This window comes from Melanostigma gelatinosum (genome assembly GCF_949748355.1).
Source record: "Melanostigma gelatinosum genome assembly, chromosome: 2".
Taxonomy (NCBI): Eukaryota; Metazoa; Chordata; class Actinopteri; order Perciformes; family Zoarcidae; genus Melanostigma; species Melanostigma gelatinosum.
The window spans coordinates 23,855,267-23,883,051 of record NC_136635.1 but is presented as its reverse complement, the minus strand read 5'-3'; the positions used below and the strand labels follow the sequence as shown (position 1 = coordinate 23,883,051).

Here is a 27,785-nt window from a genome sequence, read left to right as displayed (position 1 = left end):
ATTCTTGTCTCCTTTTGTAACACGGACACCCTCAGGAAAATCAGGCACACACAAACACACACCCTACCGAAACCTGTGGTAGCAGTCATTAATTAACACCCTAGGTGGTCACATGTCCAGCTGCCCTGACTCAGATATGCAGACGTACAATCCGACCGTAACAAGTGCTCTGTGTGCCGTTCTCTATATCTTCATTGATTTACTTAACTGTGAATATTATCCTTCAAAAAAGTGTCCATGGAGGTTTTTATTGTTGATTATCTAAAGAAATACATTTTACCTGAGTAAAGTGAATGCAATGTGTATCGTTATATTGCTGACAAAGTTTTCTGTTTTGATTTACTGAACACAATAATGTTGCAAATGCTAAATGTTTTTTTCTCTTCTGTACATCTCAAAAAGCATTTATAAAATATTCTTTCACGTTAAAATAGATTGAAGACAAGCTCATCTCCTGTATGCAATGCGGAACTCAGAGCACATCTATTGCCACCAAACAGCTCTCAACATGGAGACGGCTGAACCACAAACAAACAACGGCAGAAGAGTGGGCGATACACTTGCACGATGACCACGTTGATCTGGATATTGTTATAAGAGCTAACCACTGTATGAGTGCAGTGCAGAGCGGCAGCCATTAGCTCGCCACTGGGGAGTCCGACTCAAATTCACTGATATGCATGCATGGCCATGGCTATGTAAACAACGCACAGGACCAACACATGTGCCAACTCGGGATTTATTTGTAACAACAGCTCAGGAACCAAACATGTATTCATTATAAAATGTAAAACAACATTTTACAGAATGTCAGTGGGATTGGATTTTGTGCAAAATCTGCTCGTTTCTGTTACAACACGAAACATACAGAGGTCACTATCCTTCCAGTGCAGAGACACAGTTTCAGCCTATTGCATTGCCTGATGATGAAACAAGGTTGATGGATAATTCATATGCAAAATGCTTTTTTTTGTCTTCAGGCAAAGGGAAGAGATGAGGTAACAAGTAACAAAACATCGATGACAAAAGACAACGGAAGTCTGAGTAACTTCGACATTACCACTCATATAAGATAGAGGCCACTGGTAGTCTTGACGGCTGACTCCTGTGTTTTCAGTAAAAAATACACCAACGTATCAAAGTACACTTTACAAGGATATACTGAATGTTAAAATGATACATGTGGAAGTGTAAAAAGGGTCAAGATAAGTGATTTTATGTAAATCTACCACAGAAACACATATCCATATGTGCCACACACCAATGACGCTCTGCGTCTCTTTAAAATAACACACACAGTCTGGTTCCAAAAAGCAAAACATATTTATCTGTATATATATACACCAAGAACTACCTCATATTTAACATCATATTGCATTGGGCAGAATCTATATGTGTCCTTCGTGTGGGTATATCGAGGCTCTGCAGATTGCAGTGGCACCTGGTTACCATAGCGACTCAAGATGGCTTAGCACTTAGAAAGGCAGCAGGTAAGTGCCGTGAGGATGAGGATAAATCACCAACAAGCTATTTTGGTGCATCGCTGCCTTCCTCTTACACACAATCTGGAGAGCATTTTCAATCCTTGACCTCAATCGGCTCCAATGCTTCTCTTACCGCTTCTTCTCCGCCCCCCTCTGTCATCATTAAAGTTGCAAATACCACGGCCTCTGCGATTTCTAGTTCACCATCGAGGTGGTTCACAGGTCAAACTTGGATCCCAGCAAGATATGTATCAAAAAAACACCTGCATCAACATATATGTCAAAGTGGGGCCGAAGCTGCACATTTGTACTGAGTCAAATGTAAAACTACACACTTTGGTTCGATACAAAAGTGAGAGGACTTTGGAAAACATGAGCATGGTGTGTGCTGTACATGTCATATTGCAGGATTTCTGGGTAATAAAGCCTAAGCAGAGTTTGAGATAGAGCAGGTGGGGATTGAAGTTAAAGCCCCCGTTAAAATCAGACACATCTATCTTCTTACCAGCAGAGCAGATCTTAGATTTATTGCTTGATCCCTGTGAGTCTCTGCTGGCTTTGGAAAAAAAATAGACTTGTGTTGACAAAATACTAAATTACTGAAGATGACAAGAATCCTGAATGTGAAATACATTTCGCAGCACATTTACTGTTGAACTGTGGAGCCACTGCGATGGAATGACGGATTTACACTCTGGAGTAATTAGCGATAGTGGAAGAAATTGATTGATTGATTATTTTGCCTCATGCTAGATTACAGTTTGGGAATCACTCGTTTCATATGGTGCAAAATTCCCTTTTTATGACTTTATCCTCAAAACTATAGGCAGTTATTCTTATACCGTATACTAATGGTCCAGTTACAATTTAACATAATAAATTCAATGCTTGTGTTTGTAATGGCTGCTGTGTATCCATAATTATGGTCAATTGTGTCGATATGATTTCAAACTGTTTGACTTACAGCTACTACCTGCCTACGACTGAAGAGATACACAGACACAATACCAGAATGAAAATCACCCTGACCCTAACATGTCCCATAAATAACAATAAAAAAAACTCTATACTTTACTCATGTCCCTTGAATATTGCTTGCGAGGATAATTGGACCACATAGTTACCAAAGTACAAGAACACACACACACACACACACACACAGTAGCACACCAACACACTAACCTGAGCATCTCTTCCGGTTTCGATTATACCATAAATCAATTGTTTATCTTGATTAAAAGGAGTTCCAGTTCCTCTATAATGACCAATAGAGTGAAATCAGAGGAGTGTAATCTAGATAGGCAGCGGAGCTGACCACAGCCGATAAACAACACTGTGACACCAGCCAATAAACAGCACTCGGATTCAAAGAGGTACAGCACAGTAACACTTAACAGTTCTTCCTGAGTAGGTACTCAGGAAGTAGAAGCGACAAATTAGAACAAACTGCTAATTAGTAAATAGCTAACACGTAGCTATTCATTCAGTAGTGACTACTCTGGATGTGGTGCACATTGCTACACAATCAAGTGGAACGTGTTATTCTTAACCAACACTCAATCCATTTACACCAGGGGTCTCAAACTCCCGGCCCGCGGGCCGAATTCGGCCCGCCACGTCATTTTATGTGGCCCGCGAATCCGCCAACACAAAAAAAAATTAAAAAATTCCAAACTTTTTTTTTTTTTTAAAGTTAGAATTGATAATAAAAATATCCCCATAGTCGAAATTATGAGATAGAAAGTCATAACTATGATAGAAAATCATAATTCTCAGATAGAAAGTCATAATGATGAGATACTTAAACACAGAAGCAGCTCTTTGGCTGGTTACTGTACATTTGACATGGAAATGTATTGTGAGTACATTGAAGACTACTTTAAACGTGGCTTTAAAAACACATGAAATACTTCATGTGGGATTGTGCAAACGCACCCTTGAAAGGATTTTAAGCTTTGAACAAAGTTATTGTAATAACTTAATAATAATAATAATAATAACAATAATCAAATGCAGAGACAGTTATTTACCAATATGTTAGGAGTAGTTACATTTACACAGTCTTACATTTACAACCGGCCCTTTGAGGGTCACCGTGATGCTGATGTGGCCCGGAGTGAAAATGAGTTTGAGACCCGTGATTTACACCATTTATTTCCAGATCTCATTCACTCCCTTACACATACAAGCATGCCTTCAAGCAAGACATCATTTGTCTGATACTCACCTTCCATCGCATACTTCATATCCAGGGCAAAGAGGCTCCACATGATCTCAGCGCTGATCTTTCCCACATTCAGCTCCTGTGGAAACCTGATGGGAATTGAAACGGATTCCAATCAGACTCATTTCCGTACAATGACACGCTCGACTGGGTGGCCTGATGGCTTGGCCCAGCCTGAATCTCTGACAAACTGCTTAACAGATGTGCAAGGAGACATGGTTAGTGGATATCTTAATCTAATAATCCAGGGTCATCTCCAAACCTGGAGGACATTCATAGATGACGGGGACTTGGCCTGAATAAGGTCAATTTAGTTGGAAATGTTTTACTTATGCTGGTGACCTCCCTGGTTCCGACAACAAAACACATTTGGCTGACGATCTCCATTGAAACAGAAATCATCTGCTCAGGCAGGACATTGGCAACACATCAAGTACACACACACACACACACACACACACACACACTTTCCTCTTCCCTCCCCAGCCTAACCGAGAGCACATTCTTTTATGGAGCAAAGGAACAAACACTGAGATTAGAAGGCGAATTTGTGCTCCCGGTGACGACTGGGAAAAAACAAACAAAAAACAACAACCAGCATCCCAGAAACAATTGCTCCCTTTTTCATCTCTATCGCTCTCACAATCTGTCTCCCAACCTCAGGTATTCTTTGGTTTCATCATGCAAGTACGCGGTGCACTGTGGGCAAGGCAGTCATTAAAAAAAAGAAAATGGCAAAAATCAATAAAACATCTGCAGCTGCTGTGCCTGCTTGTAGGTTTACAATCTACTTCGATGTGGTGAAGTTAATGATGTTATGTGGTTTAAAATCCGCATGATGAGTGTTCATGGAAATAATCTCGAAAGCTTCTTATCTTTCACAGTTTTAAAAACACCTGCAGCATCCAATTTTATGTTTCCAATCATAAAATGCATTCTGTATGTAGATCAGTGTTATTGGCTCAAAAAGCAAAGCATGATTCCCAATAAATGTTCTCAGCACAGAGCAACAGAGCAACATTTGTTTTTCCTCTGGCAACTGCTTCCAGCAGAAGTCCACTCCTGGGTTTATCGTGAAAAAGCATCAGAGTTGCTGTCACTCTGGAAGTTGACCAGGGGAATGTGGAGGAAATGGGCATGCATATTGCAAATCTATCATTAGACAGCGTAGGAGAGAAAGCTTAGGGCATAAACAGAGTCTTAATAAGCATCGTAAATCAGCAAGAGGAAGGACAAAAGAAAAAAGGGGGAGGCGAGAGCGTGAGAGGATATATGAGCGAGACAGAAAGAGAAATATTATGCCTCATCTTATTTCTCATAAGGTGAGCGCTACAGTCGTTTGTTTGATTTTATGAACCAAATCATCAGAAGGACGCAAACACAAACGTCCCCTTCAACACCATCCCCACAACCAGCCCTCTATCACTGTTTTCTACAAACAAATCTCTCATCTGTTGTATAATTTTGCAACACTGCGTTCGCCTTTTCCATCCATCCATTCTATGGCTCACCGTACAAACAAAGCATTTTTTACAGCTTCTCACACAACACTGTGCTCATTCATGTCTCGACTATCAGTAAATACATTTTTCTAATTTTCGAGGGCAAGAAGGTTTTCACTCACATTCTCTAAATAAAAACTACATAAAGGTTCAGGGTTATGAAATGAATCAACATGAGGTTCAAGAAGGATTTCTCTCCCTTGTCTTTTTAATCATGCGTCATGAAAAATGAAGCACAAATTGGCCTTAATTAAACCAAACAAAAACAGAAATAGACCCAAACGTCACAAATTAATTTTCTTCTTTTCAATTTTTTTTACAATATTTCCATATCAAACCTCCTTACCAGTCAACCACACGTACAGTATGTCCATTAAAACCCAACAGCATGACGCTTTATAGCAAATACTGAACTCTCTCTGCCTGTTAAGTGTGTTTTTAGTGTGGTCATTTATACCTTTGAAATGAAATGGAGGATATATGGTTACGTGCAAATGATGTAGTGCCAACACAATGTTCAGCAATGCATGTGTAATGAGAACAATGAGCCTAACTGTTTTCCAGAGAAGCTGACGGAGCAACTAAAGTGCATGTTGAACATGTATTTAATCAGACTGCTTGGTAAGAAGTTTGGATGAACAAAATAAAGAAGTACATACTGGTTAACGACTGGGGTGTAAGCTGTCCGGTCCTCATCGATGACTGAAACCATGAGAGTGATGAGCTTTGGCCAGAAGTCCAGGTTCTTTATAGACGGACCCTGCTCCTCTCGGGGAATGTCCTGCTTCCGGCTCTACAGAGAATAAAATAAGGATGGTGAGAGTCCAAAGACAAATTGGTGTTCACAGTTTAAGGGCACTGAAAACAATAAAAACCAAAGAACTGAACAAACTTATAATGACGCATGATTAGCAAACTTCAACTGAGCCTAAATCATCCAATCGTCCATTTTATTGCTGTCAGCCTCGCTATAAATATTGTTATACTGTTTGCTATTGATAATGCAAACTGAACATTGCCTACTGCAACAAGTTAACAATAAAAGGTGTTTTTTATTGGGAGGCGGTCACAGAAAAAAAACATGTCTTCATCTTGTCCACGAAACAAGACATGGTCATTTTCTGCATTTGTTTTTTACAGTGAATTTGTTTTGCATATTGCAGGGAGTAACAGAACAATCAGGCAGAGTGAGCTGCTAGAGGAAGAGCTGCAGGCTGTAAACCTCCAGCTCCTCTGCGATCACTGTGCCCTGCTGTCGTGTGGAACACTACTCCCGCCATGCCATCAGACAGTGATCGCTCACGGCCATGATAGAAAAGGCAAATTATCAACTGAGCTCTTTATTACAACAATGTCAGTTTGCTTGTCTGCATGGGAAACAGATACATCGAACACAACATCTTTAGGATCACAACTTTAAAGTTTCAAAAGCGTAATCACCCGCCGTTATGTGCTGATGTAGATGTGAGTGTGTGTCAAAGTGTGTTGCAGGAATCTCTGTGTGGCTGTACCTTGGTGAAAGGTGTTAAATATGAAACCTCACACTGCGATCTACCATCTGCTCACCCCACACTGAGTGGAACCACACTGATCTCCGGTCAGCAGCTAACTGCCACAGTCATTCACTCTGCCATGAAAAGGTTCCACAGAAAACACAAAGCTGAGTGCACATACTGGAACACACTCAGCCATACTGACAGCTCTGTGTTACACACAGACACGACACCATGCAAACACCCCCGCGCTGATGCTTATGCTCACCGACTGTATGACTGTGCACTGTGGGGACAAACCCCCCCCCCAAGAGGATGCAATACACATTCTCTCACTTGTGTGTGTGTAGTTCTCGTTTAAAGCAAAATCTATGATTGATGTATGTTGGTGAAAATCAAATTGTGTTAAAAATGAAATATGTTCCAATCAGTTGTTGAATAATTTAGGTTGAATTATTTAACGGCCTTAAGCCAATTGACTTGTGCGCAGCACGGAGAGGAGATGTTTTAGTGAGAGCTTGGGAAATGGAAATGCAACTCCAGTCCATTCATCATTGATCCAATCCTCACAACCTAATCAATTCCTACAATCATCAAAGTATGCCTCATGACGTTGATTCTTGTTTTGTTTGATATCTGCTGATGCAAGGCGGACGTTTAAGCTGGAGGAGCTACAGATTTTAATCTCGCAGGAACGAGAAACGCAGACACGGTTTACAGCTGATTCTGTGACAGTCAGTCGTGTCAACCCAGGGTTCACGACTTCAATCATTTGGGGTTGAGACTGCAGAAGTTAAGTCATCGAGTGGGCCGTGGTCGTAAAAACAGATTACTCCTCATTCTATGGGAGGTTCCATCCCAGGCATCATATTGATCAAAGGCTCATTTCATTTATAATTTGCAGATTCACTGGTGTTTGCTACATAGCAAGACATTAAAAATGCACTGCTTTTCAATGTGGAGGCAACAGGGAGCTTTATATGTAGCAGAATCAAAGACCGTGTTGGGACTTTCAAATGAAGCTGGATGCATGTTAACCTTGTAGTTCACAAACCCAGTAGAGTATATTACATCATCTACAGTACGCACCACTAGAACTGGTGAAGAATCAGGGGGAGATATGCTCCTACAAGATACATATGTGTTCAATTGGAAGCATGATATAATGAAGCAACTATCTCTGCAGGAGGTGACTCAGCTATGCAACACCTGTCTGTGGGTGTAGCTGTATGCATGTATGACGGACAGTGGAGGTTGTGTCATCCCTATTAAATGGGCTGCAGTATGCATCCTGCTAAAACATCTCCCTTTGCTCATCTGTATTCACCTCAAGTAGGTACAAACACATTGCTAATGGTGATGAATTAGCTGACTGTCTTTTTACAGTCAACAACACACCCATGGGCAATGTCGTTTCACTATACTTCCAGTGCACAATGGTGGTGGGGGAACCTGCAGAACTATTCATAGCAGTGTATCACTCCTCCAGAGGGGTAGCTAGTGGTTTATGTTTGTTGCTTAGCACTTTCAGACCCTGTGTGGGAGGAATCAGCATCACCATATCACTGGCTCCTCATCGATTGTCACAATGTGACACAAATTACAGAGTCTCTGATTGAAAGATGTTCGTGGAGAATGTGATCAAATTCCCAAGCGAGAAAGAGCTGTGGGTAGAACCGAAGCTGCTGCAATGCATTTTAACGGCCAGAGAAAATAGGTCGGATGTGTATCGGGAAGAAAAATAAACTCAAAAGGCACACATTCTGAAAACAAACAATGTGTTCGTCAACCGTTTGGGTGTTCTTGGCAAATATGTGATGATGTCCATTAGAGAGATACCTATCAAATCAATTTGAATCACTTGCTCAGTAACAAGTAGAGTCTTCTAGCTCCTCTGTGGCTCGTCTCACAAACAGGCACACTGGGCCTCTGCTTTTGCACGCCTGTCAACATTCGCCAACCTCCCTCCTCCAAACCAGATTGCTTCTATTCATCTGTCTACTTATGCGTTGGTATTTGCATAACACATAAGAATGCGTGCATATACGTGTTCATTTATCATAGATGTATGTGCACGCTACAAGGCATTTCTGGTCTGTGCACCATATTTTGCCCATCCACATTCATTCCCAGTGGATGAGCCAGAAAGAAAATATGGTCCTTTTTTCCCTTTGCCCTCTTTCCATTTACCCTTCGTCTTGCTTTTCAAATTCGTACTTTTCCTGCCAGGATTAAAGAAACGGTGGAGCCAGATTCTCCCTGTCCTTCCTCCTCCCAGTCATGTTACGCCTAAGCAGAGGCAGAAAGCTTTGTTGTTTGTCGTGCAAGATGCCTCGTTGGAGCTTGGACATTTCACTGCCTGCCTGGCCACCGTGTCAGCTCTTGTGTCGCAGCACTCAGCCACTGTTAGCTCCTGGAGAATTAGGGTCTGAAATGTGTTCCATCCGCTGAGTCACAGGCTACCTAGTGTATGTGAACATAATGATCTAGAGTCACAGTGAGATGTGCTCTGGAATGTACCGGTAAGTTGATGTCTATTTCTTCTGCCGTGGAGGAAACAATGACAGAGAGGCTGTCGATTGTGAAACTGTGGTGGACCAAGATGTAATTAGGGAAAGTGTATATCTCTCTGGTTTGGTAATTGCTTACAACCCCTCAGGCTGTTTGAACAAAGAAAGCTTATTATTCAACTGTTGAGCGGATTGCAGACGTTATCTTCTGAGGTGGGGAGGCCATTCTCCTTGGGAAGTAAACCGGAAAAATAATTCGGTGGAGCTGCCTGTTGCCCGATTATTGACTCAGGCGAGGCCAAAGCAAGTAAACTCGCCCATGAAAATCCCCATGTGTTTGGAGAAGCAAACTATAACCGATGACTGGATGATGCTGTGTTTCCTGAAAATAAAAACAAGTCTATGAGCTTTTAAAATGAGGACATGCCTTCAGCTGCTCGTGGCATGCTAGTCCTTACACGAGGAGGCAGTACGGCAGCATACTTTCACCCCGGTTTATTGACATCGTTCACATTGACACTTGTTTTTTTGTGTTCATAAAGCACAACATTATCCATTGTGACTCTTGAGAGCCAAAAGTGCCTTAAACAGATGAGATAGTGATTTGAATCAGGTAAGTGCTGCCTGAGGCTTGGCTGCTTTTATATGACTCTTCACCGCAGACTCTCTGTTTCTGAGAAGGTTGAGCGCCTTCACGCAGAGTTCGCAACAGACACGGTGAACATTTTTATTGTCTGGTTAATGTCAGTCATGACATATAGCCTATTGGTTTTCAGCCATGTTGAATTGAATTTACATATTCCCGGATACGTGATGAAAGCATGACGTGAGTGCCAGAAGCTGGTAGGAAATTGAAGAAATGTGTGTGTGTACCTCGAGTTACTGACAAATGAATTGGAGTGGCCCCAAAGTAGTAACTCTATTTGATGTTATTATAATGACTTTTAAAGGACTACCAGCAATTAAATGCAATTTTTTCCAGGTATTCTACATGAATTTAGGTAAGCTACATCATTTAGCTCACAGCTCACCTTTTGCAGTGATGCATGTAGTACGCTCATAAAGACTCCATTCAGGGTGAGTTATCTGGTTCTGCCTGGCTCAGTACCAGATGTTGAGTTTGTAGATGTGTAGATTGTGTAATTACATAAATCAGCAGAGCAGGTATATTGTCAGCTGCTTTCATTTAAGTTTAGCAGCTCTTGCTCCAACTGTGTTTACTCATAAAATCCAGTTAACATGCAGCAACATTAAACAAATGTGCCTACATTTTGATCGTCTTTGCCAGTATCCTGTGTGTAATATCCATTCAAAAATATATCCTCTTATTTAGAAATATAATTTTTAGAATATTTTAAGTCCTGGATTATGGCTTTCAACCCAGAGAAGACGTAACAACAACAACCATAATGAAAGAACACTAAAGCTGAACAGATGGCAGACACATCCAATACTGAAACAGGGGTGAAGAAATGCAACATCTTTCCAATTACAGTTTGCATTGATATTCAGCTTTTCAACATTTGCAGCACTATGCACAAAGGTTGCTTCAGCCACAGACGAGACAATGTTTTTTAAGGTGAAAAGTATCTCAAGATGAGTGACAGGCACTGGGACAGGACTTTGGCCAAATAAAACAATATACCAATCTACAAGGCAAGAAACAGCAGCAGAGTTTACCTCCCTGTTCTTCTCTAAGGAAATACAATGACTATCTGATTACTGGTGTGATTAGAAAGTAGGCGGAGGAGAAGGAAGTAATTGCGTCAAGGGTTGAGCTGACCAACGAGCCAATTATCAACAAGCAGCCGGCGCAGCCAAAGAAGGCGATGATTCCAAAGAAGGCGATGATTCCGAAGCTGAGAGGCACGGAGCTGGTCTGGCGCGAGAGCCATGCAGCAGGCCTTATTTCGATGAGACTCTTAACACTATCCACACGCCATAACTGACCTTACGCTCTTTTTCATCTTTTTAACACAAATGTCTTTGTTGTTGATTTCACTCGACTCGAGTGTTTCAAAACCCATGATAACTAAATCCAAGTGAGAACTCGACAAGCGTTGAAATGACACATTGTTTCGTGTGTGTGTGTGTCACTACATCTGCCAGATGCTAATGTGAGGAATACAGAGATCTCAAAATGTGGCACGTATTCACATTTTGCATGGTCTATGAATTTGCTGAGAAGCAAGTAGACAGTAGAGGTCTGCCTTTAATAAGCTGTGAAGGTTGATTAGTGGTGATAGTCAAAAGGATCTGGAGACGGTTTACCTGGTCAAGGAGTTGGTTGTACAGTTCATGACAGTTATCAAAAATGTATTTGTATGTGGAGTCCAGACACGCCTTCACGCAGTCCTTCACCACCATACTGGCTCTTGGTGGACTCTGGAGCTCTTGTACCTGCGCACGCACACAAATACACGCACATGATTACAATGTTTGGTGTTGTCCTGAGTCTCATAGCAATTTATACTGTAAAAAAATCATCCAATAACTATATATACGATGTCAGCCACCCAAATCAATGACAGTTGCTGTGTCTTAAATTGATTTCTATGTAGAGGACCATCCATCAGTGACGTGACAGCTTAATGCTATCATATTACAAGTACTTGAAGTATTAATCCCACGATATCACTTGCTTGTGGAAAAGGGTTCAGCCTTCTTACATCCATTATGTATCATAATTGACATGTGGCCAGACTGTAAATGTGCAGTATATCGTACAGTAACACCGTAGCTCCTGTGCGTATACACAGTGCAGTGCAGCATGGGACAGAGTGAAAGCATTGGTAACTTAAAGTGACAGATTTCATTCCTTTGCTCACAGCTGCCATATTAGCTTTGCGTCAGTGCAGCAGCGCTACACCCCCACTCACGCAAAAAAGAGCTGAACGGAGCCGATGCCCTTCATGTAGCGGAGCCGGTCAAGACGTACTGTTGGGGGAGGCTAACTGCAGTATGCAGGTCAACACACGTTACACAAACATGACCCCATTGCATCAGCCTGCAGTCAAGAAAATGGTTCAGCCATAAGTTAGTTGGATTTGAATGGCCAGTGGTGTTGAGAGGGACAGCTTTTCAGGAGTTATGAGCTTGAATCGATTTGAACCTAAACGAAACGTGCCTGAAATCAATGTGGGTTGATGTTTTTAATTGAATGTTGTGAGATTTCACAGGCATGGCCAGTATTGAAGGAGTCTCAGTCACTCAGTCGATGCACTGCTGTGATAAAGGGTTATAGATGGGACCCGCAAAGGATAGCGTTGTGCTCTATCATTATTTATTACAATGCTTATGTTCAATTCCTTTTCATTCGAGTGCCAATACTCTCACACGCGCATACACACACGCTACCTTCATCCTGAAGAAGGTGATGCTGGTCAGCAGATCAACAGTGGACTTGAGATCTTGCAGACGCTCTGGGTTTCCTGCAGGGAAATTATCCTGGAGTAAGAAAGAGAGAGGGGACAATAACATGAGGAGACATCTTGTTGAAAACAGTCTTTTAACGTCACACACCCCCACCCACCACATCGCATTGCTTAGCCCGAAACATTGAAATTGATTACAGAACAATGACCAGCAATCATACGGAAATGAATGCCTGTCTAATCGTTTAGTGGACAAGGGAGTTCTCTGCTGATGAAAACCTCTATTTCGGGGCCATGAAGTCATCAGGCAGTGCAGAGAACCGTGACGGGGAGCATATAAAGCCCTGGCAGCAGTGAGGAGAGGCATCACTGACCCATACATTATACTACTTCTCCTAAATTGTCAGTGCTCGAATACAATTTTGCTTGTTTTCTATCTCTCCTCTACCTTGTCAATGAATGCAGATTCAGGAAATACAGCCAAATCCTCACAGCAGCCTGTAGGTCTGACAGCACAAGCACAGGAGAGGTCTATCTGAGATCAAGGCCGATCAGCGGAAAGCAAAACCCGCCCGACATATTTTCGAGCAGCAAAGAGGTTTCTATTGGGTTGATAAATGATTCAAGGTGACCGCTTTTAGAAGAAGAAGCAAAAACAGAAAACACAATCGAACACAACCCGGACAGTGGTCTCAAATATAACAGTAGGGAAGGAAAAATGTGGATGGCCTGTTAATGCCTTACAGACAGTCAGCTGTCCATTTAAAGTACATTTCTCAAGACCCGTGATTAATAGGAGGAGTCAAATTTAGGGGCGAAAGTGTAGTCCCCACTAAGGATGAAAAGCCTCCAGGAAAAGAAGCTTGACAAACATTCCGCACAAGCAAATGTGGACCAGTTATATTTGGCTTCTGAAGGGGGGAAAAAAAGAACAGAAAATCTGTTGGGAGCAGGCTTTTTTTTCACTCCACTAAATGCAGTTTGCATCACTTCCTTTTGTACAAGATATTTCATCATTTGTTCCTCAGTTTGAATTTTAAAATGTTATTTAAGAAGATTGCGTGTCCTGTCTCAGCAGACTCCTTTTAATGTAAATCCTTCAATTACAATCAAAGAAAATGATATCCCTGCTTCTGCTGCACAAGTCTCATTCACAGAATGGAGCCCATGAGTGCTATCAGTCGCTCCCCTTTCTCTCTCTCTGCTGACATATAACTTTCTTTCACAATATCATCACATACATGTAACCTTCAGATAAAAGTGAGACCATCAGTCCCTTTGATACATGGACTCTGTAGCTTTCGATGCAACCTTGAATATCGCCATTAGTACACCTCCTGAAACCACTGTTGCTGGAACAGATAGGACCACAGCTCAAAATGTGTTTTATCTGTTTGCTTTGGTTGCAACTTTTATAGGATGAAGCCAATTGAGAGTGCGCTTCGCTGCTAAAAAGTCATTTCGAAAAATAAATCGATGGTAATTCATGAAGACCAACGCTCCTCAAGTACGATCAAACCAACATGTGCTTTCTTGCTTTTCCAAAAGAGGCATTAACACCTTTATCTAGGAGAGGAAGATCACCTACGAACAAGCTGAAATTGCACAGACGAAAAATGCAATTTTCACGACTGTCAGTCTGCCTTTCAGTGATAGTGGACGTCTGATCCATTGAGTCTACTGGTTTTTAAATGAAATGATGATTCAAATTGCACACAAAATCATATTTAACATCATATTTTTACATTTAAATGAAGCAAAAAGGGGAGCATTTTGAATCAGTTCATTAGTGGATTCTGACAGAGGAAGGGAATCTAGCTGTGCAATTATGGTGATTGAAGTCCCGGAGAATCAAGTGCTTGTTGACACTCATTATGTTTGCTGCAAAGGAGGTAGGTGGGTTCTTCACAAAAACCAAATCTCTACATGCTAAATGTTATGATCACAGCTACCAATCTAATTTGGCATTCGATGTCCTGTTTTGATTGCAGATAGCAAGGGTACACAAAACAATGCATTCATTACTATATCTGTGTGAAGCAAGGAACAAGTTAATAGGATTTATCTAAATAACAATCACAGCTCTTTCTCTGCAGAAAACCCGCTCTCAATGTTCAGTGTTTCTAAAAGCAGAGACAGCGGTGTAAATAACTTTGCCTGACTTTAACAAATGCTCTGTCTGAACACACAAAGACCAGAAATGAGAAACTCCGACTTCATCAGCAAAAAGAACAAAGGAAAAAGAATCAGTCTTATTGCCGAGAAGCAAGCAAGCATACTAAGAAAGCAAAGCATCCATCTCTGAGCCAAAAGTGTCGACAACATCAGCTCTGCCTTCCAAAAATGACAGAAAGTTCATTACACGATGGGACGAGGAGTGAGTGATGCTGATGAGCTTTTAGTTCTTTGTGTGCGTTCTAGTGTGCATTGAATAGTATGTTGGGCCAGTGCAAAACTTAAGCAGTGACTGCTTATCATCAACAATATATATATATATATATATATATATAATATATATATATACACACTACACACTTCATAATTACCATGTATGAATATCCCTGTGATTTAACATTTAATATTTTTACAAGACCAGACTAATGGTTAAAAAGGTTGCTTGTCAGATACCGGGCAACAAGTGGAGCAAGTGAAGGTAATTATGTGGAAAAAGAGATCAAAAGCCGTCATGCTCTGATGGGTGCTGGACCTCAAACTGCCACGGGGACACTGCACTGTTCACCCTGCACTCTGACCATCTTGAGCAGAGGCATATGCCACAGAGTATGTGTCTGTGTGTGGATGAGTGTCTGTTGCAGTTAAAAAGTATAAATAGATGACTTAAAGCTGGGGTAAGCACGATATTTTTGGCATCATTGGGCACAAATTCCATAATAACCTTTCAGCATTTTGTAATTCAAGTGGCCCGAGAGACAACGAGACTTCTGCACCTCCTAGAGTGAGGTTTTCTTTAGAAAAGGTTTTCTTTAGGAAACCTAGCCCGTGACAGGAGACTTTGGCCAAACCCAGGTCATTTCAGAGAGAGGGCGTTCCTATTGGCTGTCCTACAAATGCAGATATGAGTGCACATCCCTTTGGTGAAAGCCTCGTTCAATGTCAGGAAAAGTTACTATTCCAGCATCGGCAACAACTGCCCATAATGCTAAGTAACGCAAAGAAGTAAGACAGACTTATATTTTTGCCTTTTATAGAGCAACCTCATGTTACACAGAAAATAACTCTTCTAAACCATATATGCGTGTATAGTATACATGCAATGATTGTCAAGGGCTATATTAGCTTGTTGGTTGCTTCAATAGCAGACTATGTATAAGTACATCTTGCAATGGAGCAACCTTGTATATATTATCCCAGTAGTATATTTTTTTATGTGATGCTTCAGCAGCTTCAGTAACAGCTCAATGTTGCTGAATATAACACAATCTTGCTGTGAGCTACAGGTACCGTAACTATTTTCTTTTTGTTTTACTGGAGGAGGCAGCAGGAGCTACTGCATCATAGGAAGCAACAAAGCAGGTGCTTATATTCAGTAACCTTTTCTCTAAAGGCCCACAGTAATGCTGCACAGAGTTACACTTTAAGATAATATCCCTTGGGAGCTTACTGAACAAACGTCACTCTGTATTAAACTGTCCAAACTAAGCCAACAACCCACATCCCCCCCGTAGTGTGCTCTGAATACTGAGATATTATGTCGGAACCAGAGAAACATATAAATCCCAGCTGGGACAAACTATGCAAGGTGTCACTTGTATCAGGGCTGTTGGAATAAAGTTGTACAAGGAATACACGCATATATGTAGCAAAATGTAAAGTGGCAGGTGCAACCCGGCTCCCTCTCTGCTGATTCAAGCCCCCTGTTTTACAAACGCAAACTCAATCTCCCTCAGAATGTCATCATAGTGAAATCCATACGGTGAACGGACGAAGTAGCAGGATCTGAATCGTGTTACTGTCCAATAGTGGCAGGCCGGCTCTGTGGGACGGCTTCACAGAGTGAAAGAGAGAGTATGAACTGTGTGTGCATGAACCACTGGTCTGTGGCAGGCTTGACAAGAGAGCAGCAGGGCAGCACTGGCAGGTGAAGCCAATGTGATATTCTGTGACTGCTCTCATCGCCAGACAGCCAGGCCATCTGAAAATAAAAGAGGTCGTCTCTCCTTCACTTAACCCTCCGGTGCCCAACCGCCATGCCTCCTTTCATTCCTTGTCTGTTTCTCCTCTCCCTTTCCAAATCAATCTCTCTTTCCCTCCAACTCTCTCCCTCTTTGTCCAAATCCCATCTCGTCCAACTCCCTCTCTGCTGAACGTTTTCTTTTTCAAATCCTCTTTATCCCGCACTCGCTGTTTGCCAGTCCATTCTCTGTCTAACTCAAGTCCTCTCTCTTTCATGCCATCTACTTGCTGTCCTTCTCTCATCCTCTCTTGTTTCTGTGAGGATCTATCTATATGCTGTCAGGGTGTGTCTCTGCAGTCACATGTGGCTTCACACAGAGAGCCGTGGTAAAGAACAGGGGAATAAGAGCAATAACACACTTATAACGTCACATTGCGTTTTGTGTCACATTTCTGATTGCAAGATTCCAGTTTGTTCATTTTACAATTGTTGGGGGTTGTTTATTCTAAGGTATATGTTTAATTGGCGCTTCTTTGTCATTTATTTTGGGTTAGGGAGGGGTAAGAATGTTGAAGAATGAAATCGCTATTCATCAGTGGGTCATTTAATAAAATGTGCAAGGGTGATGGTTGTACAAAAACGACATCGTCTTTTTTTGTTCATTCTCAATTAACTTAATTCTATACTTTTTTTAAATGTGATAAGCTTTTTTAGTTATGTTTAATTGTAGTTACTATATGTATGTCATTGTATAATCAACAATGTGTAAATAAAACACAAATATGCAGAAACAATGTAGCGCGGAGCAGAAAACAGGACATGTCATGCAAGACTGAGACATATAGCAGAGCTTCGTGGACACATGTAGCCGACTGAAGCATCAAATGGTGACCTTCAATAATTTACAATCAAAGATGGCTGAAACAAGCCAAGCAGAAAATTCTCGATACAGAAAAAGTTAGCAATGCAGCTACCAGACAGGTTCCTGCTGCCCAACATTCAGTGACAATCACCAAACAAATGACCATGAAGAATGATCGTCATGCAACAAAATGTTCTTCAAGTGAGACTGACTCAGTAGGGGATGAAAATCACTACACCCATTTACATAGACATTTTATGACCAGCATTTATGTACTGTAATTTCACCAGTTCAGCACTGCCACGGAGACTTTAAAGATGACTGTACCGCTTTGACCTGGTTGATCACCTGGTTGATCACCTGGTAGAGATTCCTCAGCAGCGTGTATGCTGCATGTCGCCCCTTTCTCTCCCACAAAGCTGCATTAGCTTATACAGGTAGCTGTAGGTATATTAGGTCATTTGTCTTTTTTTCTAAATGAGGCCATTGATAAAAACTGAACAAACATGATTGTCTCATTAATATAGTCCACAGGGTGGAAAGAAGCTGTGACTAATTATTTTCAAACGTGATCTTTGTTGTATATATTAGTAATAGCCAACACCAAATCAATCTCCAGATGCTATAGCCGGCATAGAAATGTGGAAGCACATAGTCCAGTTTATGGGTGTATGGATATCCGACGTCCAATATCCTAAATCCATGAACCACCATGGCAGACAGAGTGCTGGACACTCACGACACAGTCTATTTAGTGGACCATGGGGAACACTATGTCCTGAGATGCTGATGAACCACGAGACACTGTAGGCTGATTATTGATATTTAAGTGCCTGGCTTCTTTCTGCTGAAAACTGCAAACACACTGCAGAGTCATTCATCATTATATTAATTCAATTTGATTCATATGAGGTTTTTTTTTTTTCAAACAACAATGTATGACATGATATCTGTCTGGGTATATATGTATCTATCTGCAATTTCTGCTTTTTCAAATCTACTGTACTGTATACAGTTCAATCAACCCTGAAACCGATCAAATCAACCGAATTGCCGGTACCTTAGATGGTAACACTTCTGTTTACAGTAGAGTACATTTTAAAATGATGCAAATGATAAACAGGCTGTACTAAATGGCAACCTGCATTTTCCCAAAAGCAGGAGAATTGTTCGTGCTCCTCCTGTCTATATCTAAATACTATTAATATAGACTTATGGTGAATTTTAACATCATACTGTAAAAATGATCATTATTTTGAATTGACAAAAGTCACAGAAAACAAACACACCAGACGCAAAAGTTCATACATACCCGATATTTAGAAAGGTCAATCCTTAGTGAGTTATGCAGCTGGTCCAGTAATTTGACAAATTTTTCCCTCTGTCAGGATGAAAAATTCCATAATTCAGTTCAAAGTGTCCCCACACACAAGGCGATGTGTCTAAAAATGTATAGAACTGCGTGGTCTGTAGCATTGCTATGCCTGCAGTGACTCATTTTTACTTCCTGGAACAACATGTAGGGGTTTAGCAATATTGCCAGACTCGGCTTACTGCCTGGAAATATCATTTGACAATGTACAACATTAGATTATTAAAAGTTCAATCGGAAAGCTCTGGCAACCTCTGAGATCTGGTTGAGTTCAAATGCACAACTTGTTTTAAACAAATAACTCTTAATGAGATTGATGACAAAAAGGCTTTAATATCAGACTCTAAGACAGCAATAGATGTTCCTTAAGTCTAACTGGATGTCTGCGGATGTTAGACTGCAAGACAATAATAGGTGCGCTTACCCCAAAGTTAGAAGCAGCAAATCGGTCAGAAGCGGAGGCAGTGGTTGTGGTGGTGGTGGTTGTGTGGGCGAAGTAGGAATTGATATTAGCAAGCAGGTTGCTCATCACTGCTGGCACACCGGGACACATGTATTTGGCGGACAGACAGGAGAAGTGCCTACAGAGGAGAAGAGACAGCTATTATTGCACGTAGCACAAGGGGCACTGCTGTAGCCATTTTTGGACAATGTCGGATCATTTCTCCACCAAAGATCAACAGACAATCTTGTGAAAAAATAGGGGACAGTGACAGATACCACATCAATGACACAATTCCAGACAGAGAACGTTTTAAAGACTTGCTCTTCAGCATTCCTCATAATCAACACAGTTACACAGCACTGAAACAGAACATAGTTCAGAATCAAGAAGCATTCAAAATATAGAGCTCAAAAAACCATCCGAAACCGTGCTTCTGTCCATTGTTTTACAGTTACCAAGATAAGCAGAAAGTGAGCAGACTTACTGAAGTACAGTATTTCTCCATTATCTGCACTGACTGACTGCTGAAGAGAGAAGACATTTTGAATGTTCCAAACAATTACTTCTGACGGAAGAGTTAATGGACAAGTAGTTCACTGCTCCGTTCATGTACTGTAATCGTGTCTCCAGCGACTATCTACTGCCAATGATGTCATAAATCACAGCTGTATAACCTACACTATTAAGGACATGAGGCTGCAAAGTAATAGGTGGAGCAAGTCAGTTTGATCAAGGGATCCGATGGGGGCTGTGATATAATCCCTTCCAAGGGGAAGAGAAGAGAGAAATGTAAATCTTACTGCGTTTAACTTGTTTGTTTAGTTGCACACTTGCCGAGGTAAGTGTTTTCCACTGAGGTGAATCCACACGTGTCAACAGAGCATAAACTAAATCTCAATCCTATGCAGTGTGCTGAAATAACACAAGGGATCTTTCCCAGGGGAGGCACTGAAGCAGGCGCATCTTAGATTTGCAAACTTAGCGTCTTCTGTTTAGATACATCTTGTTTCCTTTTCTCTTGTCTCCAGAGCTCTTTTAACTTCCTGAACTTTAAACTTTACACAATGAGACAGGCTCATATATTGCCACTTCAGATTTGTGGATCCCTGCCTGAGTGAAAAGCATACGCTCCTTTTAACACCTCACACTGCTGCTTCACAAGCCGTGCGGAATACCTCCCACAATATAAATCACTGGTATCTACAGTCAACATAAAGACTGGCTGCCATCTCGAAACCCATTCATACAGCAGATAGAATATTGTGTGCAACAATGTGAGTGTGCAATAATCTGTATGTTTACTTTGATGCAGCTGACACAAATGTATACTGGGGCTCTTTTTGCCAGCCTCTGGCGAGACCCACAGCAACCAAACACATGGGTGCATTGGATGCTTTGCCCGAGAGCTTGAAGCCAGCTGAGCTTTGTAAATATAGCATTTGTTAATAGAAGAATAGCGATATTATTCACACCTTCACTTTCAGATACTGCAGACTGAAATTAGTTTTTGGATAATATAACTAAGCATTTACTTTATATATATATATTAATCCTAAGAGAAATTTGTGTCATCAACATGTGTTTTTTATAAATCGTTTTATACATCAAAAATGAAAGGTGAAAGTGAGAACACCCTGCACAGTGAGTCATTGCTTCATACAGCCAAAGTGTTGGAAAAGGCACCGCGTTATGGGGAGTAATGATTACAGATTTACTCCCCCTCCTGAGTGCAGCCCAAGCACACACACACACACACATACGCTCGCACGCTCACAAATAGAAACACAAACATGTTCTCATCGGGAGGCCTATTTAATTACTATGCTTTCAGCCTCCAAATTACCCAGGAGCACTTGGGGTTAGGCGAGCAAAGAGAGTGATGCAAAGAGAGTGATGATGGCATCCGCTGAATTCCCATGGTGCTTTTAGAGCTCGATCTCCTGAGCCAATTTTCAAGAGGAAGACGGTGCTTCTCCTCGTGTTACCCTCCCTTGGTTTTTACCAGCAGAATAGTCGCACTACGCACACGCTCAAATCCCATTTTACGATTTCAGAGGGCTGGGAGAAATGAGAAAAAGAGGATAATGAGAAACAGGATGGTGGGATGTGAAGGTGGTAGGGAGTGGAGTGGTGATAGAGTGAGATGAAGAAAAACGAACATGAGTGAGTGATACGTTGGGAGTTGTTGTGTGGGGCACAGGAGGGATAGTTGTGTCTTTGCAGCTACTGTGATTTATGTAGCCATCATGTCAGGAGTGGCTGGGAGTCAAGGATCTATGATGAAAAAAACGGAAAGGTAGGGCCTTTCATAAATTCTTGATGAAGCATAATAAGCGCTTCGATGAGAAACGCCAAGCTTAAACAAGTTTCAAGCCTGAAGCATTACCTCAACCTGAGAACGCTGGTAATAAGGCAACTTACAGCCTCACTTGTCTGCACTTAGATAACCCTGCAATCCCTCATATGCTGTAATACCCCGTCACACTGACACAACCGTCTGTCACCTGGCACAGTTTACAACAGCAAAACAATCAATTGTGCCAACCCTTATATATAACGCTTAATACGTGTCGTTATTGGAGCAGTTCCACTCCTCACTTTTGTCGACACAATGGCGACGGGGCAAAAGAACAGATCTAGAAACAGCTAAATCAAGCTTTGCAGGGCCATTAGGAAGATCAAGATAGCATCTGCTGTGGGACATATGAGGTTGAGTCATAATAATCACTGCGATCAGAAAAGTGGGAGAGGAGGGGCTGGGGGATCATACATGCCTGGGGTTTTTTGGAAAAAAATCAGAAACAGGATAAAGTCAGGATAACGGTAACTAGTCATCCAAAAACCTTCTGAAGGAACCTATGGTCTCACTTTAATGCAGATAATTAAAAAAATAGCGAGAGTATTTTATGTTGTCATTTGTAAACATATATATTAGCTAATAATATCAAGACCATTAAAAGCGACACGATTCATCAGTGATTCTTCATCTAACTGCAGCATCCAGCCAGATCTCTGGACATGAAAGTCAAATGTGAGCGGTGACTTTCATTCAATTTGCCAACACAATCTGTGTGTAATTAGAGCCTGATTTACGAAGGCAGCAGCAAATTACATGGTCTGCTTCTGGGTCTGCCCAACAAGCCTATTCTGAAGGGCAAGCAGAACCTAAAAGGTGCAGTTTGGTGATTCAAATTGACACTTTTAGACTGACTCAGACTCACTAATAATTAAAACGTATTAAAGCAAACAATGAACAAGGGATGGAAGGTAAAATCCAAAACTGCTATATCTGTTTACTAAAATATCTGTTTTTGGATTTCTACCAAAAGTGGGCAGGGCTTCGACCAACAATGTTTTCATACTTTAGCTGCACTAAAAATATACGAAATACATAATATTTCTTGTACCTAAATTAGTTAAATTATAAAGCATGATTTATATAACACATCTATATAAAAACTGATTCACTGTTAATTATTAGTGGGAATAGAAGGAGACTTTTGGTAGTTAATTGCAAGTTAGAATTGGAATCAGAGGTTGCATATATAACAAAAGGGAGAACCAGATGAATGGTTGGTCTCAAGTGTTTATGATAAAAGTGAGAAAGCTCTCTTTGCCTTTTTGAATGCACTTTTGACTCGGCAACTAGTGCACTGGAAGCTAGACACTGTACATGTAGATAGATGCATGACGCAGACTTCCAAAGTGGCAACCGTTACATTGTGGCAACACTATACAATGTAACATGGCTTGAATTTTGGCTTGATCAATATTCAGTGATTTTTAATGTTTCAGGTGGAGGACAGGGTCACAGACAGAGAGAGGGAAACGAGACTGTTTATGTGTGTCCGTGATCAATGTGACCTGGGCAGGCTGGGAGTTTTTCCAAGGGACCAGAAATGAATCAATTAAACTTCGGCGCTCGATTGTCCTCCAAAGCTCTGATTCTGCTGAGGAGACATCTTTGCTACTTCTCGTCTCCTTCTGCTCTCCTTCTTCTCATATCCTTCTCGCCTCCACTCTGCCGGATGGGACAATGACAGCTTGGTGAGGTAAAAGGCCATAGATCAGGGTGGTACTCACGTCATGGCCTGATAGATGGACTCCACTCCGTATCGCATGGCAAACTCATCCACGATCTCCTGAGACACGTCGTCAAAGTAGACCTTCCACGCCTCGTCCCCTTTCACCTGCGGGATCTTCACCACCCCGCTGTTCTTCACCTCGGTCAGGCAGTGGAACAGGTTCTGCGAGCGGCACGAGAGATAAGACGGAAGAGGTTACGGTGATGGAGCACAGAGTCACAACAAGTAACAGCAAATAAAGAACCTTATCACTGCTGGTGACATCTTTTTGTTTTTACAATGCTCTAACTATTGATTGTTGGAAAATCCTGTTAGTTTGCTTTCCGATCTAATCACAAACAAATAGTTTGTTTTCTTTAGTAGCTGCCTTCGCAGACTTAATGCTTAGCTTCCCAAAGACAATGATTGGAGTTGAGTGAGAACTCATTTTGCCTGATGCTGAATCGCATGATGATGGTTACCTCATGTAAACAGGTGTATTGGCCATGAGGAGGAACCACATTCTCCTCCCCTTTCATTTCCACGCTGATCTTGAGTCTGATGGCACCAGATACCGCAGACTTGTCAGTCCTTTTATCTGTAATACACAACCAAGCTGAGTTAGCCATACGGGGAACATAACTGAAGAGTAACTACACCAATTACAAGCAGAATTTTAGGGAGGTTAGGCAAACTGTGACGACCTGAATCCACAGAAACTATCATATCAAAGTTTTTGCTCACTTTTTAAACTCCACAATCTCTATTCAGAGACATACAGCAGCATCTTGTTATCTGTATCCTGGATGATATAGCACAACACTAAGCACCAGAAAGCTTGGACTGCCAGTCCCTTGTTCTGTCTCTGTACAGGTTTATAAATTGTGTGTCACAAGTTTGGCATTACATTTTACCTTATAATAGCTGGAGCAAGTGAAAGACCTATTCAAATAATATTTTCTTAAAGTTTTTATTCCATTCAGTTCAGCTCTTGCAGTCAGTGCAATTCAATAAACAACATTGTTGTCCACCTCGATAGAAAGCGCACAACATAAAACACAAATGACATCATGTCTTTGCTCGCAGCCATGCAATTTTAATGTATGGGAAAACACTTGCATTTGCAATATCACTGGCTATCATGCAGTATATGAGCACGTCTCTAGGCATGCTCATATACAGCCCCAAACACACAGCCACAAAGATGCAGGCTTACACGTTCCTGACAGGTCTGAGAGCTGATGACTCCACAGCTGCTGGGCTTCGTGACAGACTATAAATGCCTCCCCTCTGTGCTTTCATATACAAGTCATCTCTACCGTATTAAATGAGGGAAATGTCAGTTGGTCTAGAGACAGACGATTAAAAAAATAATAAAGTGGCAAAGCGACAGAGACTAGCGTTGTAAACGCAGCAGCCCAGATTGAAGAGGAGCTGAAGAGGCTTAGAGAGGAGATCAGCTGGAAGGGTGGACACCCACAACAGCAAAGGGCTGTTTAAACATGTATTGTGGACATTTAAAAAGGCAGAGAGCAGCAGCAGCGGTCAGGGGTCAAAATTACCACAAAGTGCATCCTTTTAGCTAGAGAGGCAAACAAAGACAGCACCAGCCAGTCATAATACTTGAACAGAAGTGGGAGCTCGCATTATGTTGCATTCAACCTCATGTCACATGGAGATACTGGTGATATTTGAGAGTGGAAACAATGGAAGGCTCTGCATCAACAGCAGCAGCACCAAAACTAAACCAAAGGTCTCTGTGGCTTCTTGGTACATGGATAGTAATGGTGACCTCAATTGGACCACATTGTATCGTCCTGTTTAATGGCTACATTACAACGAGAGTGTGTAGAGAAAGGTATAAAGAGTTTAAATGAACAGAAACCTTGTGAAATGTGATGCAATCATAACAATGGTAACTAGGGCACCTTTCTTGGTATCAACCCTGATGTGAAAAGCAAAATTTGGAAACTGCCAAGTAGGGCTGTAATAATTAGTCAATGATAATTAATCACACAAAACCAGCAAATTGAAGACATCATCGTTGCCTTTGAGAAATTGTGAATGCAACTTCTTTTTTTTTTTTTAATCATACTTTTGCCAGTCTAAGACAAAGCTCTTGTGTGGCTGCGTTCAGACAACATTAGACATTTAAGAGGGTTGGCTACAAAAAAAAGAGTTCAGTTGTTTTGGTATCAATCCCTCAACTGCTGCGAGATCAAATGGGCAACATACCTAGATTGTACCAAACGTCCATCTCTCCACTCAGAGTGCGAACCTCGATGATGGTCTGTCCCAGGAAATCGTCTGACTCGCGCTTGAAATGCTGCTTCACCCTTGATTTAATGTCATCATCCTCGTCCCACACGCGCACCTTGATGCGGTCAGTGGCGTTGTGACATTCACTGTGATTTGGAAGATGATGATGTCAGGTCAAAACAATCACAACAACATGAACAACATCGGCAGCGGCTTATTCCGTGACAGCCCATCAGGTTGGGGTATTCGGCCGAGCAGAATGACAGTCAAATGCACGGATACAAGTTCAGACACCTCTTTGATCCTTTGGACACATATGGAGAACAATTCTTGCCTAGATTCAAATAAAAAAATCGATATATCCTTACTCCCTATGCAAACTAATATAATCAGAGAGGAGCTGAACGTTTCACAAGAATGACTGCATAGCATTCATAGCATGGATTATATGTGTTTGTGAAAGTCCGCTTCTTTGCATCAGTGCAGCAATAATGACTCTGCTAAATAGAACAGAGGTGGCCAAAGCACTTAGCTTCAGATGGGGTCAGACTCTTCGGCTCTGGAATTAAAACCGACAGATTACATTTTGTTCTAATGACATCTTGGGTGCAACAGCCAGAGAAACAGTATCTGTAGTGTTGTGTTTGAACTAATCCCTTTCCGGAGGAAGCACTGGCTGCTGCTGCTCCACTTATCCAGTGCTTTGCTCTCTGACAAGCACTCAGTAATGCATCACTCTATTAATCTGCACCCTGGTCGTAATGGGAAAGAGCCACCGCTGGAGGCACATTACAGGTGTGGAGCCTTGTTTAGCCTTGAGATAGGACATGTACATACGTACACATGCCCACACACACACACACACACATATATATATGACTATATACAGAGAGAATCTCAGGAGTATATATACAAAATACAACAAAAGAAAAGAATTGTCTACGTATTTACTAAAGCCTTAAGATTCCCTTGAACAGAGGCTTCTTAATCTTAGTGGGGATTGTCTGGTCGGATACAGGTCAAATTAGTAGAGAGCACTCACAAGTTGAACTTCTCATCCCAGACCGGGTTGAGGTTGCCGAAGATGGTCTTCGTCCTGCGTTTGGTCTTGCCCACCTGGACGGTGACGTAAGGGTCGCTAGAGCCAGTCTTATCCTTGGCCTGTAAACCCTGTGCACTCATCACTGGAGACAAGACAGGGTTGAAAAGAGTAAATAGTGCTGTAAATATCATGAGCAACATATGTGACCACCTTCAGGATTTCATACACCTTCAAGTTACTTATCCTGAAATTAAACTCACTTACTACTGATACTGATCTACAGCTTATTTCACTCAATTCACAGGGGCATATTATTTTGGAAGTCAAAAACAGAAAGCAACAGTCGCTCAAAATCCCAGTCGTTACATTACAGTCATTTAGCAGACGCTTTTATCCAATTCAGATTCTATCACACGTCTACACCGTAGGCACAGCTCCGGGAGCAATTTTGGGGTTAAGTGTCTTGCTCAAGGACCGCCAACCCTCTGATTGAAGGACGTCCCTGCTCTCCACTTAGCCCCAGTCACGCATCTACCTCTGTATTTTATTTTAGTGCTTACTAATCAGTTTCCTGAATTTTATTTATTTGATTCTATGGCGTCAACTCAAGAATTGAGGGCTTGTTAGTGCCGACAGCAACTTTGTGCACTTGCCAAAAGCTGAGGCAACTAAACAGCTCTTTGGTTCATTGGCAGCAGCCACATTTAATATTCTTGTGTTTATGTGACATATTAATGATATCTATGATTTATATTTTCCAACATCCAGGCTATAGGTAGATCATATGTGTGCCGGCCCACGGCTACAGTGTGTCTATGCTGCGCTAAGGCTCAGATTTTGAATGTTACTTACACATTCACACACACACACACACGCAAAGACACAGGAAGGTGCAGAGGAGAGACAGTAGTATTTCACAGCGCCATAACAGGGAAAAAGGACACTGAGGCATTAAATATGCATAAGTGACAGTCTAAATAATTCAGGGTACATATATATCCCTCAGCTCAATGCTGACA

General features: G+C 41.5%; 1 protein-coding gene across 1 annotated transcript in view; it reads right to left on the bottom strand.

Moving 5' to 3' along the window:
- unc13c (unc-13 homolog C (C. elegans)) overlaps positions 1-27,785 on the bottom strand; it is a gene marked incomplete at its 5' end in the record, with an annotated part of 82,963 nt that overhangs the window by 30,155 nt on the left and 25,023 nt on the right. The window contains 10 exons of the mRNA XM_079287627.1: positions 3,712-3,797; positions 5,870-6,003; positions 11,485-11,613; positions 12,571-12,660; positions 18,897-18,965; positions 19,381-19,537; positions 23,485-23,648; positions 23,948-24,063; positions 25,701-25,870; positions 26,767-26,908. Of these exons, the coding sequence (XP_079143753.1) occupies positions 3,712-3,797; positions 5,870-6,003; positions 11,485-11,613; positions 12,571-12,660; positions 18,897-18,965; positions 19,381-19,537; positions 23,485-23,648; positions 23,948-24,063; positions 25,701-25,870; positions 26,767-26,908 (1,257 nt within the window). The remainder of the gene's footprint in view (positions 1-3,711; positions 3,798-5,869; positions 6,004-11,484; positions 11,614-12,570; positions 12,661-18,896; positions 18,966-19,380; positions 19,538-23,484; positions 23,649-23,947; positions 24,064-25,700; positions 25,871-26,766; positions 26,909-27,785) is intronic.